Source organism: Oncorhynchus nerka, linkage group LG5, assembly GCF_034236695.1.
Source record: "Oncorhynchus nerka isolate Pitt River linkage group LG5, Oner_Uvic_2.0, whole genome shotgun sequence".
Classification (NCBI taxonomy): Eukaryota; Metazoa; Chordata; class Actinopteri; order Salmoniformes; family Salmonidae; genus Oncorhynchus; species Oncorhynchus nerka.
Genome location: NC_088400.1, coordinates 32,335,670 through 32,354,919, shown reverse-complemented (window position 1 = coordinate 32,354,919; position 19,250 = coordinate 32,335,670). Strand labels below are relative to the sequence as shown.

General features: G+C 45.4%; 1 protein-coding gene across 2 annotated transcripts in view; it reads right to left on the bottom strand.

Moving 5' to 3' along the window:
- LOC115119363 (Kv channel-interacting protein 1-like) overlaps window positions 1-18,676 on the bottom strand; it is a 61,348-nt gene extending 42,672 nt beyond the window's left edge. Inside the window, exon 1 of one of the 2 annotated variants that reach the window (XM_065018540.1) lies at window positions 18,115-18,676. Coding sequence is in view for 1 of the 2 variants with exons in the window: in XM_065018541.1 (XP_064874613.1) it covers window positions 18,115-18,178 (64 nt within the window). In the remaining variant the exon portion in view is untranslated. The remainder of the gene's footprint in view (window positions 1-18,114) is intronic. The other variant, XM_065018541.1, reaches the window with a different exon arrangement.
- Window positions 18,677-19,250: the final 574 nt, after the last annotated feature.

Sequence of the window (19,250 nt, the reverse complement as noted above, 5' to 3'; positions counted from 1 at the left end):
GGAGCGGAGAGGAGCAGAGAGGAGAGGAGCAGAGCAGAGAGGAGCGGAGAAGAGAGGAGAGAAGAGGAGCGGAGCGGAGAGAAGAGGAGCGGAGAGTAGAGGAGAGGAGAGGAGCGGAGGGGAGCAGAGAGGAGCGGAGCGGAGAAGGGCGGAGCGAAGAGGAGAGGAGCGGAGAGGAGCAGAGAGGAACGGAGAGGAGCAGAGAGGAGCGGAGAGGAGCAGAGAGGTGCGAATAGGAGAGGAGCAGAGGCGCAGAGAGGAGAGAAGAGGAGCAGAGGAGAGGAGAGGAGCGGAGGGGAGCAGAGAGGAGCGGAGAAGAGCGGAGCGAAGAGGAGAGGAGCGGAGGGGAGCGGAGAGGAGAGGAGCAGAGAGGAGCAGAGAGGGGCAGAGAGGAGCAGAGGGGAGCAGAGAGGAACGGAGAGGAGCAGAGAGGAGCAGAGAGGAGCGGAGAGGAGCAGAGAGGAGCGGAGAGGAGCAGAGAGGAGCAGAGAGGAGCAGAGAGGAACGGAGAGGAGCAGAGAGGAGCGGAGAGGAGCAGAGAGGAGCAGAGAGGTGCGAATAGGAGAGGAGCAGAGGCGCAGAGAGGAGAGAAGAGGAGCAGAGGAGAGGAGTTGAGGGGAGCAGAGAGGAGCGGAGCGGAGAAGAGCGGAGCGGAGGGGAGCAGAGAGGAGCGGAGCGGAGAAGAGCGGAGCGAAGAGGAGAGGAGCGGAGGGGAGCAAAGAGGAGCAGAGCGGAGAGGAGAGGAGCAGAGAGGAGCAGAGAGGAACGGAGAGGAGCAGAGAGGAGCGGAGAGGAGCAGAGAGGAGCAGAGAGGTGCGAATAGGAGAGGAGCAGAGGCGCAGAGAGGAGAGAAGAGGAGCAGAGAGGAGAGGAGCAGAGAGGAGAGGAGCAGAGAGAAGAGGAGCGGAGAGGAGAGGATGGGAGATGTGCTCTTCTAATGCTGCTGATGTAGCATCTTTAGCCTGTGGCTGAGGGAGATATTAACCCAAAGACACACTCACTACACACTAACCTAGACTAGATAGCCCGACACTCACAGAACAAGATTAGCCCAACACATGTTTCAAAGCCAGCGATGAGCTTAGTGTAGCATGCAGTGTGGATGGCCCTATCAGACCTGATAACGACAGATAGAGGAAGTTTGCATATAGAGTGAGAAGTGGTGAGAGAGAACAGGGAAGAGAAATCGTTTGACAGAGAGAGCAAACTAGAATGCTATTTGGCCCTAAACAGAGAGCACACAGTGGCAGAAACCTGGCCACTGTGACTGACCCAAACTTAAGGAAAGCTTTGACTACGTATAGACTCAGTGAGCATAGCCTTGCTATTGAGAAAGGCCGCCGTAGGCAGACATGGCTCTCAAGAGAAGACAGGCTATGTGCCCACTGCCCATAAAATGAGGTGGAAACTGAGCTGCACTTCCTAACCTCCTGTCAAATGTATGACCATATTAGAGACACATATTTCCCTCAGATTACACAGATCCACAAAGAATCGAAAACAAATCCCGTTTTGATAAAACTCCCATATCTACTGGGTGAAATACCACAGTGTACCATCACAGCAGCAAGATGTGTGACCTGTTGCCACAAGAAAAGGTCAACCAGTGAAGAACAAACACCATTGTAAATACAACCCATATTGATGTTTATTTATTTTCCCCTTTATACTTTAACTATGTGTACATTGTTACAACACTGTATATATATATATATATATATGAAATGTCTTTATTCTTTTGGAACTTTTGTCAGTGTAATATTTACTGTTAATTTTCTATTGTTTATTTCACTTCTGTTTTTATCTATTTCACTTGCTTTGGCAATGTTAACATATGTTTCCCATGCCAATAAAGCCCCTTGAATTGAATTGAGAGAGAGACAGGGGGGGTGATTAGTGATGGGGTTCTTGTTGCTATGTTTTTGTTGTTACGGGGAATCAATCCTATTGGAAGCAGTGTGTTGTGAGGCGACAGAAGATCACTGCATCATGTTCCCTGAGGCTCTTCAGAAGAAGCCATCTGTTATTATCCCCAGAGCTATGACCTCATGCTGTACTGACTAAGATCAAAACCTCTCAAGAGACCTCTGTTAACCTCCTCTCCCTACATCTACCTCTGTTAACCTCCTATCTCTCTCTACATCTATCTCTGTTAACCTCCTCTCTCTACATCTACCTCTGTTAACCTCCTCTCCCTACATCTACCTCTGTTAATCTCCTCTCTCTACATCTACCTCTGTTAACCTCCTCTCCCTACATCTACCTCTGTTAATCTCCTCTCTCTACCTCTGTTAACCTCCTCTCTCTCTACATCTACCTCTGTTAACCTCCTCTCCCTACATCTACCTCTTAACCTCCTCTCCCTACATCTACCTCTTAACCTCCTCTCCCTACATCTACCTCTGTTAACCTCCTCTCCCTACATCTACCTCTTAACCTCCTCTCCCTACATCTACCTCTTAACCTCCTCTCTCTACATCTACCTCTGTTAATCTTTCTCCTACATCTACCTCTGTTAACATTTCATTCTATACATCTACCTCTGTTAACCTCCTCTCTCTACATCTACCTCTGTTAACCTCCTCTCTCTACATCTACCTCTGTTAACCTCCTCTCTCTCTCTACATCTACCTCTGTTAACCTCCTCTCCCTACATCTACCTCTTAACCTCCTCTCCCTACATCTACCTCTGTTAACCTCCTTTCTCTACATCTACCTCTGTTAATCTCCTCTCCCTACATCTACCTCTTAACCTCCTCTCCCTACATCTACCTCTGTTAACCTCCTTTCTCTACATCTACCTCTGTTAATCTCCTCTCCCTACATCTACCTCTGTTAACCTCCTCTCTCTACATCTACCTATGTTAACCTCCTCTCCCTACATCTACCTCTGTTAACCTCCTCTCTCTACATCTACCTCTGTTAAGCTCCTCTGTCTACCTCTGAACCTCCTCTGTCTACCTCTGTTAACCTCCTCTCCCTACATCTACCTCTTAACCTCCTCTCCCTACATCTACCTCTGTTAACCTCCTCTCTCTACATCTACCTCTGTTAACCTCCTCTCCCTACATCTACCTCTTAACCTCCTCTCTCTACATCTACCTCTGTTAACCTCCTCTCTCTACATCTACCTCTGTTAACCTCCTCTCTCTACATCTACCTCTATTAACCTCCTCTGTCTACCTCTGTGAACCTCCTCTGTCTACCTCATCTACCTACCTCTGTTAATCTCCTCTCTCTACCCCTGTTAATCTCCTCTCTCTACCTCTGTTATTCTCCTCTCTCTCTATATCTACCTCTGTTAACCTCCTCTCCCTCTCTACATCTACCTCTGTTAACCTCCTCTCCCTACATCTACCTCTTAACCTCCTCTCCCTACATCTACCTCTTAACCTCCTCTCCCTACATCTACCTCTGTTAACCTCCTCTCTCTACATCTACCTCTGTTAACCTCCTCTCTCTACATCTACCTCTATTAACCTCCTCTGTCTACCTCTGTGAACCTCCTCTGTCTACCTCATCTACCTACCTCTGTTAATCTCCTCTCTCTACCTCTGTTAATCTCCTCTCTCTACCTCTGTTAACCTCCTCTCTCTCTACATCTACCTCTGTTAACCTCCTCTCCCTACATCTACCTCTTAACCTCCTCTCCCTACATCTACCTCTGTTAACCTCCTCTCCCTACATCTACCTCTTAACCTCCTCTCCCTACATCTACCTCTTAACCTCCTCTCTCTACATCTACCTCTGTTAACCTCCTCTCCCTACATCTACCTCTGTTAACCTCCTCTCCCTACATCTACCTCTGTTAACCTCCTCTCCCTACATCTACCTCTGTTAACCTCTCTCTCTACATCTACCTCTGTTAAGGCCTCTCCCTACATCTACCTCTAACCTCCTCCTCCTCTACATCTACCTCTGTTAACTCTCTCTACATCTACCTCTGTTAACCTCCTCTCTCTACATCTACCTCTATTAACCTCCTCTTCTGTCTACCTCTGTGGAACCTCCTCTGTCTACCTCATCTACCTACCTCTGTTAATCTCCTCTCTCTACCCCTGTTAATCTCCTCTCTCTACCTCTGTTATTCTCCTCTCTCTCTACATCTACCTCTGTTAACCTCCTCTCCCTCTCTACATCTACCTCTGTTAACCTCCTCTCCCTACATCTACCTCTTAACCTCCTCTCCCTACATCTACCTCTTAACCTCCTCTCCCTACATCTACCTCTGTTAACCTCCCTCTCTACATCTCTATTAACCTCCTCTGTCTACCTCTGAACCTCCTCTGTCTACCTCATCTACCTACCTCTGTTAATCTCTCTCTCTACCTCTGTTAATCTCGACCTCATCTCTACCTCTGTTAACCTGCTCTCTCTCTACATCTACCTCTGTTAACCTCCTCTCCTACATCTACCTCTTAACATCCTCTCCCTACATCTACCTCTGTTAACCTCCTCTCCCTACATCTACCTCTGTTAACCTCCTCTCCCTACATCTACCTCTGTTAACCTCTCCTCCTACATCTACCTCTGTTAACCTCCTCTCTCACATCTACCTCTGTTAACCTCCTCTCCCTACATCTACCTCTGTTAACCTCCTCTCCCTACATCTACCTCTGTTAACCTCCTCTCCCTACATCTACCTCTGTTAATCTCCTCTCTCTACCTCTGTTAATCTCCTCTCTCTACCTCTGTTAACCTCCTCCCTCTACCTCTGTTAACCTCCTCTCTCTACCTCTGTTAACCTCCTCTCCCTACATCTACCTCTGTTAACCTCCTCTGTCTACCTCTGTTAACCTCCTCTCTACCTCTGTTAATCTCCTCTCTCTACCTCTGTTAATCTCCAAGCATCTACCTCTAATCCCTCTCTACCTCTGTTAACCACCATCTCTCTTCTCTGTTAACCTCCTCCCTCTACCTCTGTTAACCTCCTCCCTCTACCTCTGTTAACCTCCTCCCTCTACCTCTGTTAACGTCATCTCTCTACCTCTGTTAATCTCCTCTCTCTACCTCTGTTAATCTCCTCTCTCTACATCTACCTCTGTTAACCTCCTCTCTCTACCTCTGTTAACATCCTCTCTCTACATCTACCTCTGTTAACCTCCTCTCTCTACATCTACCTCTATTAACCTCCTCTGTCTACCTCTGTGAACCTCCTCTGTCTACCTCATCTACCTACCTCTGTTAATCTCCTCTCTCTACTCCCCTGTTAATCTCCCTCTCTACCTCTGTTATTCTCTCTCTCCCTCTACATCTACCTCTGTTAACCTCCTCATCCCTCTCTACATCTACCTCTGTTAACCTCCTCTCCCTACATCTACCTCTTAACCTCCTCTCTCTACATCTACCTCTGTTAACCTCCTCTCCCTACATCTACCTCTGTTAACCTCTCTCTCACATCTACCTCTGTTAACCTCTCTCTACATCTACCTCTGTTAATCTCTCAGAGACTCTCTCTACATCTACCTCTGTTAACCTCCTCTCTCTACATCTACCTCTGTTGGCTCTCTCGATACATCTACCTCTGTTAACCTCCTCTCTACATCTACCTCTGTTAACCTCTCTCTACATCTACACTCTGTTAACCTCCTCTCTACATCTACCTCTGTTAATCTCCTCTCTCTACATCTACCTCTGTTAATCTCCTCTCTCTACATCTACCTCTGTTAACCTCCTCTCTCTACATCTACCTCTGTTAAAACCTCAAGGATGTTGCGAATTTTCGCAGCTTTTTGTTAAAAATCGCGCAACATTTCAGGTGGCGTGCGCCCTGCTATTCATGCCAGGAATATAGTACATGCATATGGATAGTATCTGTGGATAGAAAACACTCAGACGTTTCCAAAACTGGTTCAATCGTGTCTGTGGCTATAACACAACGTGTTTAGCAGTAAAAATGCCCTCGAAAATCTGTTCTCCAAAAACACAAAAATATATTACTACGCCAGTCAATGTATTGTTAAAGCGAACGGAAATACATCAGGCCGTAATGTAAACGCCTACAGCTTCCACACGATGTCGCCAGTGCTGGCAGTTTGAGCAGACTTAATCCTTGGTTCTATTACGTTTTAGCCTTTCCGGTTTCAGTTTGTCAACAGGAAGTTATTAAAATGAGAAACATGGCCGTTGATTTCCAGACTAGCTGCTATTGAATACAAATCGCCCCGTGATGAATTGTATAGCGAATTAACGTTTATTAATACCTAAAGTTGGGTTAGAAAAGTAATTTGAAGTGTTTTGTAAAAGTATATAGGCACCTTTTGTCATTTTAAAAAGTGACGTTGCGTCTTGGAAAACAGAATATTCCTGCATCAGACCGGTCTTCAGAAAATGACATTTTGGCTATACAATGACGGATTTAATCGGGAAAAAGACCCAACTGGGATGTTTATGGGATATATAGGAGTGCCAAGAAAGAAGCTCGTCAACGGTAATGAATGTTTTATATTTTATTTCAGCATTTGGGTAGCGACGCATAACTCAAAATCTGTCGTTTTAAGTGACATGGCTGTATTTTGAGGGTGCATGGTATCAGATAAAAACTGCTCATGCTTTCCCCGAAAAGCATTTTACAAATCTGACTTGGTTGATAGATTCACAACGAGTGTAGCTTTAATTCAGTACGTTGTATGTGTGTATTAATGAAAGTTTGAGTTTTATCAAAAACTATACGTGGCGCACTTGAAATGTCCGCTGATTTGATCCCCACAGCGGGAGCACTTCTCTAACAAGTTTTAACCTCCTCTCTCTACATCTACCTCTGTTAACCTCCTCTCCCAACATCTACCTCTGTTAACCTCCTCTCTCTACATCTACCTCTGTTAATTAACCTCCTCTCTCTACATCTACCTTTGTTAATTAACCTCCTCTCTCTACATCTACCTCTGTTAACCTCCTCTCTCTACATCTACCTCTGTTAACCTCCTCTCTCTACATCTACCTCTGTTAACCTCCTCTCTCTACATCTACCTCTGTTATTAACCTCTCTCTACATCTACCTCTGTTAACCTCCTCTCTCTACATCTACCTCTGTTAACCTCTCTATACATCTACCTCTGTTAACCTCCTCTCTCTCTCTACATCTACCTCTGTTAACCTCCTCTCCCTACATCTACCTCTGTTAACCTCCTCTCTCTACATCTACCTCTGTTAACCTCCTCTCTCTACATCTACCTCTGTTAACCTCCTCTCTCTCTCTACATCTACCTCTGTTAACCTCCTCTCTCTCTCTACATCTACCTCTGTTAACCTCCTCTCTCTCTCTACATCTACCTCTGTTAACCTCCTCTCCCTACATCTACCTCTGTTAACCTCCTCTCTCTACATCTACCTCTGTTAACCTCCTCTCTCTACATCTACCTCTGTTAACCTCCTTTCTCTACATCTACCTCTGTTAATCCCCTCTCCCTACATCTACCTCTTAACCTCCTCTCCCTACATATACCTCTGTTAACCTCCTCTCTATACATCTACCTCTGTTAACCTCCTCTCTCTACATCTACCTCTGTTAACCTCCTCTCTCTACATCTACCTCTGTTAATCTCCTCTCTCTCTCTACATCTACCTCTGTTAACCTCCTCTCTCTCTCTACATCTACCTCTGTTAACCTCCTCTCCCTACATCTACCTCTTAACCTCCTCTCCCTACATCTACCTCTGTTAATCTCCTCTCTCTACCTCTGTTAACCTCCTCTCTCTACATCTACCTCTGTTAACCTCCTCTCCCTACATCTACCTCTTAACCTCCTCTCCCTACATCTACCTCTTAACCTCCTCTCCCTACATCTACCTCTGTTAACCTCCTCTCCCTACATCTACCTCTTAACCTCCTCTCCCTACATCTACCTCTTAACCTCCTCTCTCTACATCTACCTCTGTTAACCTCCTCTCCCTACATCTACCTCTGTTAACCTCCTCTCCCTACATCTACCTCTGTTAACCTCCTCTCCCTACATCTACCTCTGTTAACCTCCTCTCTCTACATCTACCTCTGTTAACCTCCTCTCCCTACATCTACCTCTGTTAACCTCCTCTCCCTACATCTACCTCTGTTAACCTCCTCTCCCTACATCTACCTCTGTTAATCTCCTCTCTCTACCTCTGTTAATCTCCTCTCTCTACCTCTGTTAACCTCCTCCCTCTACCTCTGTTAACCTCCTCTCTCTACCTCTGTTAACCTCCTCTCCCTACATCTACCTCTGTTAATCTCCTCTGTCTACCTCTGTTAACCTCCTCTCTACCTCTGTTAATCTCCTCTCTCTACCTCTGTTAATCTCCTCTCTCTACCTCTGTTAACCTCATCTCTCCTCTGTTAACCTCCTCCCTCTACCTCTGTTAACCTCCTCCCTCTACCTCTGTTAACGTCATCTCTCTACCTCTGTTAATCTCCTCTCTCTACCTCTGTTAATCTCCTCTCTCTACATCTACCTCTGTTAACCTCCTCTCTCTACATCTACCTCTGTTAACATCCTCTCTCTACATCTACCTCTGTTAACCTCCTCTCTCTACATCTACCTCTATTAACCTCCTCTGTCTACCTCTGTGAACCTCCTCTGTCTACCTCATCTACCTACCTCTGTTAATCTCCTCTCTCTACCCCTGTTAATCTCCTCTCTCTACCTCTGTTATTCTCCTCTCTCTCTCTACATCTACCTCTGTTAACCTCCTCATCCCTCTCTACATCTACCTCTGTTAACCTCCTCTCCCTACATCTACCTCTTAACCTCCTCTCTCTACATCTACCTCTGTTAACCTCCTCTCCCTACATCTACCTCTGTTAACCTCCTCTCTCTACATCTACCTCTGTTAACCTCTCTCTACATCTACCTCTGTTAATCTCCTCTCTCTACATCTACCTCTGTTAACCTCCTCTCTCTACATCTACCTCTGTTAACCTCCTCTCTCTACATCTACCTCTGTTAACCTCCTCTCTCTACATCTACCTCTGTTAACCTCCTCTCTCTACATCTACCTCTGTTAACCTCTCTCTACATCTACCTCTGTTAACCTCCTCTCTCTACATCTACCTCTGTTAATCTCCTCTCTCTACATCTACCTCTGTTAATCTCCTCTCTCTACATCTACCTCTGTTAACCTCCTCTCTCTACATCTACCTCTGTTAAAACCTCATAAGGATGTTGCGAATTTTCGCAGCTTTTTGTTAAAAATCGCGCAACATTTCAGCGCCCTGCTATTCATGCCAGGAATATAGTACATGCATATGGATAGTATCTGTGGATAGAAAACACTCAGACGTTTCCAAAACTGGTTCAATCGTGTCTGTGGCTATAACACAACGTGTTTAGCAGTAAAAATCCCTCGAAAAACTGTTCTCCAAAAACACAAAAAATATATTACTACGCCAGTCAATGTATTGTTAAAGACGAACGGAAATACATCAGGCCGTAATGTAAACGCCTACAGCTTCCACACGATGTCGCCAGTGCTGGCATTTTGAGCAGACTTAATCCTTGGTTCTATTACGTTTTAGCCTTTCCGGTTTCAGTTTGTCAACAGGAAGTTATTAAAATGAGAAACATGGCCGTTGATTTCCAGACTAGCTGCTATTGAATACAAATCGCCCCGTGATGAATTGTATAGCGAATTAACGTTTATTAATACCTAAAGTTGGGTTAGAAAAGTAATTTGAAGTGTTTTGTAAAAGTATATAGGCACCTTTTGTCATTTTAAAAAGTGACGTTGCGTCTTGGAAAACAGAATATTCCTGCATCAGACCGGTCTTCAGAAAATGACATTTTGGCTATACAATGACGGATTTAATCGGGAAAAGACCCAACTGGGATGTTTATGGGATATATAGGAGTGCCAAGAAAGAAGCTCGTCAACGGTAATGAATGTTTTATATTTTATTTCAGCATTTGGGTAGCGACGCATAACTCAAAATCTGTCGTTTTAAGTGACATGGCTGTATTTTGAGGGTGCATGGTATCAGATAAAAACTGCTCATGCTTTCCCCGAAAAGCATTTTACAAATCTGACTTGGTTGATAGATTCACAACGAGTGTAGCTTTAATTCAGTACGTTGTATGTGTGTATTAATGAAAGTTTGAGTTTTATCAAAACTATACGTGGCGCACTTGAAATGTCCGCTGATTTGATCCCCACAGCGGGAGCACTTCTCTAACAAGTTTTAACCTCCTCTCTCTACATCTACCTCTGTTAACCTCCTCTCCCAACATCTACCTCTGTTAACCTCCTCTCTCTACATCTACCTCTGTTAATTAACCTCCTCTCTCTACATCTACCTTTGTTAATTACTACCTCCTCTCTCTACATCTACCTCTGTTAATTAACCTCCTCCTCTACATCTACATCTACATCTACCTCTGTTAACCTCCTCTCTTACATCTACCTCTGTTCCTCTCTCTACATCTACCTCTGTTAACCTCCTCTCTCTACATCTACCTCTGTTAACCTCCTCTCTCTACATCTACCTCTGTTAACCCTCTCTCTACATCTACCTCTGTTAACCTCCTCTCTCTACCTCTACCTCTCTACATCTACCTCTGTTAACCTCCTCTCTACATCTACCTCTGTTAACCTCCTCTCTCTACATCTACCTCTGTTAACCTCCTCTCTCTCTACATCTACCTCTGTTAACCTCCTCTCCTCTCTCTACATCTACCTCTGTTAACCTCCCTCTCTCTCTACATCTACCTCTCTCTACAACCTCCTCTCTCTACATCTACCTCTGTTAACCTCCTCTCCCTACATCTACCTCTGTTAACCTCCTCTCTCTACATCTACCTCTGTTAACCTCCTCTCTCTACATCTACCTCTGTTAACCTCCTCTCTCTACTCTACATCTACACCTCTGTTAATCCTCCTCTCTCCTACATCTACCTCTTAACCTCCTCTCCCTACATCTACCTCTGTTAACCTCCTCTCCCTACATCTACCTCTGTTAACCTCCTCTCTACATCTACCTCATCTACCTCTGTTAACCTCTCCTCTCATCTACCTCTGTTAACCTCCTCCTCTCTCTACATCTACCTCTGTTAACCTCCCTCTCTCTCTACATCTACCTCTGTTAACCTCCTCTCCCTACATCTACCTCTTAACCTCCTCTCCCTACATCTACCTCTGTTAACCTCCTCTCTCTACATCTACCTCTGTTAATCCTCTCCCTACATCTACCTCTTAACCTCCTCTCCTACATCTACCTCTGTTAACCTCCTCTCCTACATCTACCTCTGTTAACCTCCTCTCTCTACATCTACCTCTGTTAACCTCCTCTCTCTCTACATCTACCTCTGTTAATCTCCTCTCCCTACATCTACCTCTTAACCTCCTCTCCCTACATCTACCTCTGTTAACCTCCTTTCTCTACATCTACCTCTGTTAATCTCCTCTCCCTACATCTACCTCTGTTAACCTCTCTCTCATCTACATCTACCTATGTTAACCTCCTCTGAACCTCCCCTACATCTACCTCTGTTAACCTCCTCTCTCTACATCTACCTCTGTTATGCTCCTCTGTCTACCTCTGAACCTCCTCTGTCTACCTCTGTTAACCTCCTCTCCCTACATCTACCTCTTAACCTCCTCTCCCTACATCTACATCTACCTCTGTTAACCTCTCTCTCTACATCTACCTCTGTTAACCTCCTCTCCCTACATCTACCTCTTAACCTCCTCTCCCTACATCTACCTCTCTTAACCTCTCCTCTCTCTACATCTACCTCTGTTAACCTCCTCTCTCTACATCTACCTCTGTTAACCTCCTCTCTCTACATCTACCTCTGTTAACCTCCTCTCTCTACCTCATCTCTCTCTACATCTACCTCTATTAACCTCCTCTGTCTACCCTGTGAACCTCCTCTGTCTACCTCATCTACCTACCTCTGTTAATCTCCTCTCTCTACCCCTGTTAATCTACCTCTGTTACCTCTGTTATTCTCCTCTCCCTACATCTACATCTACCTCTGTTACACCTCTGTTAACCTCCTCTCCCTACATCTACCTCTTAACCTCCTCTCCTACATCTACCTCTTAACCTCCTCTCCTATCATCTACCTCTGTGAACCTCCTCTGTCTACCTCATCTACCTACCTCTGTTAATCTCCTACATCTCTCTACCTCTGTTATCTATCTCTCTCTACATCTACCTCTGTTAACCTCCTCTCCCTACATCTACCTCTCTCTCCATCTACATCTACCTCTTAACCTCCTCTCCCTACATCTACCTCTTAACCTCCTCTCCCTACATCTACCTCTGTTAACCTCCTTTCTCTACATCTACCTCCTCTAACCTCCTCTCCCTACATCTCTCTTAAACATCTACCTCTCCCTACATCTACCTCTTAACCTACCTCTCTCCTGTCTACCTCATCCTACCTCCTGTTAACCTACCTCTCCCTACATCTACCTCTGTTAACCTCCTCTCCTACATCTACACCTCCTCTCCCTACATCTACCTGTTAACCTCCTCTCCCTACATCTACCTCTACCTCTGTTCCTCATCTACCTACCTCTCTACCTCTGTTAATCTCCTACATCTACCTCTGTTAAGCTCCTCTGTCTACCTCTGAACCTCCTCTGTCTACCTCTGTTAACCTCCTCCTCCTCTCCCTACATCTACCTCTTAACCTCCTCTCCCTACATCTACCTCTGTTAACCTCCTCTCTCTACATCTACCTCTTAACCTCCCTTATCTACCCTTCCTCTCCCTACATCTACCCTCTTAACCTCCTCTCCATCTACTGTTAATCTACATCTCTGTTAACCTCCTCTCCCTACATCTACCTCTGTTAACCTCCTCTCTCTACATCTCTAACCTCTGTTAACCTGTTAACCTCTCTCTACATCTACCTCTATTAACCTTAACCTCCTCTACATCTACCTCTGTTAAACCTCCTCTGTCTACCTCATCTACATCTACCTCTGTTAATCTCCTCTCTCTACCCCTGTTAATCTCCTCTCTCATCTACCTCTGTTATTCTCTCTGAACCTCTCTCTACATCTACCTCTGTTAACCTCCTCTCCCTCTCTAACATCTACCTCTGTTAACCTCCTCTCCCTACATCTACCTCTTAACCTCCTCTACCTCTGTTAACATCTACCTCTGTTAACCTCTCTCTACATCTCTCTGTTAACATCTACCTCTGTTAACCTCCTCTCTACCTCACATCTACCTCTGTTAACCTCATCATCTCTGTTAACATCTACCATCTACCTCTGTTTAACATCTACCTCTGTTAACCTCCTCTCTACATCTACCTCTATTAACCTCCTCCCTGTCTACCTCTGTGAACCTCCTCTGTCTACCTCATCTACCTACCTCTGTTAATCTCCTCTCTCTACCCCTGTTAATCTCCTCTCTCTACCTCTGTTAATTCTCCTCTCTCTCTCTACATCTAACCTCTGTTAACCTACCTCTGTTCTCCTCTCTACATCTACCTCTGTTAACCTCCTCTCCCTACATCTACCTCTTAACCTCCTCTCCCTACATCTACCTCTGTTAACCTCCTCTCTCTACATCTACCTCTGTTAACCTCCTCCCTACATCTACCTCTGTTAACCTCCTCTACATCTACCTCTGTCTACCTCTGAATCTACCTCTGTTAACCTCCTCCTCTCTCTGTTAACCTCTCTCTCTCATCTACCTCTGTTAACATCTACCTCTGTTAACCTCCTCTCCCTACATCTACCTCTGTTAACCTCCTCTCTACATCTACCTCTGTTCTACATCTACCTCTGTTAACCTCCTCTCTACATCTACCTCTGTTAACCTCCTCCCTGTCTACCTCTGTTAACCTCCTCTGTCCTCATCTCTACCTCTGTTAACCTCTCTACCTCTACATCTACCTCTGTTAACTCTCCCTCTCTCATCTACCTCTGTTAACCTCCTCTCTCTACCTCTGTTAACCTCTACCTCTGTTAACCTCCTCTCTCTACATCTACCTCTTAACCTCCTCTCCCTACATCTACCTCTGTTAACCTCCTCTCCCTAACATCTACCTCTGTTAACCTCCTCTCTGTTAACCTACATCTACCTCTGTTAACCTCCTCCTCTACCTCTACCTCTGTTATTCTCCTCTCCTCTACATCTACCTCTGTTAACCTCCCTCCCCCTACATCTACCTCTGTTAACCTCCTCCCTACATCTACCTCTGTTAACCTCTCTCCCTACATCTACCTCTGTTAACCTCCTCTCCCTCTCTACCTCTGTTAACCTCCTCCTCTCTCTACCTCTGTTAACCTCCTCTCTCTACCTCTGTTAACCTCCTCTCCCTACATCTACCTCTGTTAACCTCCTCTGTCTACCTCTGTTAATCTCCTCTCTCTACCTCTGTTAACCTCCTCTCTCTACCTCTGTTAACCTCCTCTCTCTACCTCTGTTAACCTCCTCTCTCTACCTCTGTTAACCTCCTCTCTCTACCTCTGTTAACCTCCTCCCTCTACCTCTGTTAATCTCCTCTCTCTACCTCTGTTAATCTCCTCTCTCTACCTCTGTTAATCTCCTCTCTCTACCTCTGTTAACCTCCTCTCTCTACCTCTGTTAATCTCCTCCCTCTACCTCTGTTAACCTCCTCCCTCTACCTCTGTTAACCTCCTCCCTCTACCTCTGTTAACCTCTTCTCTTCTGTTTTTTGGTAGGTTTCCAAACTACATTCCTTCCCTCTATAGCATTTCTTAATATTACTCAGTTCCTTTGGCTTTGATGCCTCATGATTGAGTATTGCTCTGTTCAAGTAGACTGTGATTTTGCTGTGGTCTGATAGGGGTGTCAGTGGACTGACTGTGAACGCTCTGAGAGACTCTGGGTAGAGGTCAGTGATAAAGTAGTCTACAGTACTACTGCCAAGAGATGAGCTATAGGTGTACCTACCATAGGACTCTCCTCGAAGCCTAACATTGACCAGGTACATACCCAGCGTCTGACAGAGCTGCAGGAGTTGTGGCCATTTTTGTTGGTTATGTTGTCATAGTTGTGCCTAGGGGGGCATATGGGGGAGGGAATGCTGTCACCTCCAGGTAGGTGTTTGTCCCCCTGTGTGCTGCGCGTGTCAGGTTCTTGTCCAGTTCTGGCATTTAGGTCACAACAGACTAGTTGTACATGTCCCTGGGCCTGGAAAGGATTGACTTCCCCCTCCAGGATGGAGAAGCTGTCTTCATGAAAGTGGGGGGGATATAGGTAGCACACAGGAATACTTTTTCTCTGTTAAGATAATTTCCTTTAGAATTTCTAGCCAAGTGTCAAATGTTCCTGTTTTGATTAATTTAATGGAGTGAGTTAGGTCTATACCAAATTAGCATAACCCCTAAGTCCCTTCCCTGTTTCACACCTGGTAGTTTGGTGGATGGGACTACCAGCTCTCTGTAACCTAGAGGGCAACCAGTGGGTCCGTCTCCTCTATACCAGGTTTCTTGTAGGATGACACTGTCTGTATTTCTTTGATGAAGTCCAGGTTCCTGCCCTTTAGGCCAAAGGCAGATGACCTCAGGACTTGGATATTCCAGGATGAGATAGTGAAGGCTTTGTGTTCCATAAAGTGTCCAATGTTGTTGGTCGTATATAGTTTGGCCTCAGGCCAGTAAGTGTGAGCAGAGCCTGCTGAGTATCTGGTACATGCCATTGGCTTGGGCTAGTTTAAGAGTGAGGGTTGGGACTGTTTGCCTGCTCATGGCCCGGGCATATGTGTGATTTCCATGTTGAGGCCCTCTTTGCTGGGGTGGGGTGCATGGGATGGGCAGGAGGGGCATAGGTCTGATCTGAGGGGGCCTACATGGGGTGTGGGCATGGTTGACTTGGGAGGGTGTTGATTGGTTGGGCTGGGGTTGTGTATGTGGCTGGTGGTGTTGTGATCTAGATATATAGGTCATCTCAGTGTGGGTCCTCTATGTGTAAGTCCAGGTTCCAACCTGTCAGATGGCCAGCAGAGGGACTGAAGGCTCCCCAAAGCCCTGGCGGTTCCTGCTTGTCCCTGAGTACATCTCAAATGGCACCCTATTCTCTACATAGTGCACTAATAAATATGGGGCTCTGGTGAGCAGAAATAGAGCACTATATATAAATAGTGTGCCTTGGGACGCAGCCCCTGCCTCCGTTGAGCTAAATCCTGGAGGTTGAAGCTTCTGCAGGGATACACCTTGTTTTTATCACATATTCTGTTTCTTAGGAGCTTGTAGCTCTGCTTTCTGCTATTGTAATTTTGTTCAAATTGTACCAGATCCAGCATGTCCTGATTAAATACAGGAATAGATCGTGGATGAACAGTTTATAGAAATGGATAATGCTCCTTTAGACACCGTTTCTGTTGGTTTAGTATTTTTAGCTCTATGTATGGGAGTCCTATGCTTTCAAGTTCTGTGTCCAATGGTGAGTGACAATCTGTAGTCAGCAGACATGCCACAGCCAATGGCTGACGGATTACAGTGATTACCTGAACACAACATAAGGGGCTAGAAAGATGCCCCTTAAGACCAACAGACAGACACACACACACAAACACACACAATTTCCTGTCTTTGTAAGACACTGGCAGACAGAACGCAGGTTTTGTTTTAATGAGCAGAAGCAGAGACGTGGAGGCTAGTGAATACCATCACCTTTTATAGACATTATCCTAACCCTCTCTATTTACCTTAGCAGTGTGCTGTCCACACACACGCACACGCACACGCACACACACACACACGGACACGAACACACACAATGTGTACAGAAAACAGGAGAAGTTGACTCTATGGTATAGTGCTAGTGATGAAATCAAGTTGGTTATCCTCCCTGTGACTTTGCTCTGCTCTGGTGTCCAATATACGTTTGTTTATTATTCACTCACAGACTGCAGCCTACAAGTAATCATATTCACTCACAGACGGTAGCCTACAAGTCTACAAGTAATCATATTCACTCACAGACTGCAGCCTACAAGTCTACAAGTAATCATATTCACTCACAGACTGCAGCCTACAAGTAATCATATTCACTCACAGACTGCAGCCTACAAGTAATCATATTCACTCACAGACTGCAGTCTACAAGTAATCATATTCACTCACAGACTGTAGCCTACAAGTAATCATATTCACTCACAGACTGTAGCCTACAAGTAATCATATTCACTCACAGACTGCAGCCTACAAGTAATCATATTCACTCACAGACTGCAGCCTACAAGTAATCATATTCACTCACAGACTGCAGTCTACAAGTAATCATATTCACTCACAGACTGTAGCCTACAAGTCTACAAGTAATCATATTCACTCACAGACTGTAGCCTACAAGTCTACAAGTAATCATATTCACTCACAGACTGCAGTCTACAAGTAATCATATTCACTCAGACTGCAGCCTACAAGTAATCATATTCACTCACAGACTATATTCTACATGTAAATGTAATCACATATGCATAAACTGATAAATCATGCATTGACACTGACACTAATGGATGCTAGTCCATATGCAGTACATGCAGACACATATGTGCATAATTTAGCCTTTACATACACTGGATGTACAAAACATTAAGAACAACTTCCTAATATGGAGTTTCATCCCCTTTTCACCCTCAGAATAGACTCAACTCATGCGGTCAAGGACTCTACAAGGTGCTGAAAGCGTTCCACAGGGATGCTGGTCCATGTTGACTTCATTGCTTCCCACAGTTGTGTCAAGTTGGCTGGATGTCCTTTTAGTGGTGGACCATTCTTGATACACACAGGCAACTGTTGAGCAGGGAAAAAACAGCAGCTTTGCAGTTCTTGACACAACCCTGTGTGCCTGGCACCAACTACCATACCCAATTCAAAGGCATTTCAATCTTTTGTCTTGCCCATTCACCCTCTGAATGGCACACATACACTATCCATGTCTCAATGCTTAAACATCCTTCTTTAACCTGTCTCCTCCCCTTCATCCACACTGATTGAAGTGGATTTAACAAGTGACATCAATAAGGGATCATAGCTTTCACCCAGATTCACCTGGTCAGTCTATGTCACAGAAAGAGCAGGTGTTCATAATGTTTTGTACACTCAGCGTATATAACAAAGTCTCTCACACACAGACATACAATACTAACCCTGTAACACACAGTCAACTGAATCAGTCTCCCACTCTGAGAATAAACGATGGAGGTCTTACCTTTCCGATAGGTCCGATCCTGCTTATTGCTCTGCATGGAAAAGGTCCCCATGACGAGCCCCATGTTTACAGTCACACAAAGAGTCTGTGTCTGCGATTGATTGAGTGTGTGTACGTGTGCGTGCGTGCATGTGTGTGTCTTGTGCGCCTGTTGTTGTTAAGTTATGAATGTGAGGCTACTCCGTGTGCAAGCCAGTGGCATTCCTCTTCTGTCTGACTCCTACGCAGTTGTAATGCCGGTGTGTGCGAGTGTGTGTGTGTGTGTGTGTGTGTGCGAGAGTGTGTGTATGCGTGAGAGAGACCACATGCACTACGGCGCTACCTTTGTCTGTATGGCAACACTGACACCCCTGGGTTTACATGAATCTATCTCTCTCTCTCTCTGTCTCTCTCTATCCCTTTCTATCTTTCTGTTAATATCTCTCTTTCACAGCCATCTTGTCATTCTATTCATTCTGTTACTCCCCCTCTTTTCCCCTCTCTCCGTCTCTTTGTCTCGTGTGGAGAGGGGATCACACTGTTGCTTACGGAACAGGAAGGAAGCAGACAATCTCACAGAGGAAAGCTGAAAGCTGGGAGGAGAGAGGAAAGGGGGATGCAGAGGGAAATAAAGAGAAAGATTCAGCTTGATGAAAATGAGTGTGATGAAGAGGATTTGACAGTGGAGAATGCAAAAAGCAGGGGAGTGAGAAACAGAGAGAGATGAGGTGAGAAAGGGGAAGGGCTCTGCTCCGCCTCTATTGCTATTCTGCAGACACACTGCCTGCCTGTGTTGACTGGATTTTGCATTATCTCACACACTACTGGCTTGGTGAGTGTGTGTGTTTGTGGGTGTGTACATGTTTTCCTACCTTATCAGGACCACAATGTCCTAACAATTCACCAGAGTGTGTGTGTGTGTACTGTGTGGGTACTGTGTGGATGTGTTTAAATATGGGACCACTAGTGTCCTCCCACCCACACCACCCCAAGGGACAACTAGTGTCCTCCCACCCACATCACCCCATTGGACCACTAGTGTCCTCCCACCCACATTACCCCATTGGACCACTAGTGCTCTCCCACCCACATCACCCCATTGGACCACTAGTGTCCTCCCACCACATCACCCCATTGGACCACTAGTGTCCTCCCAC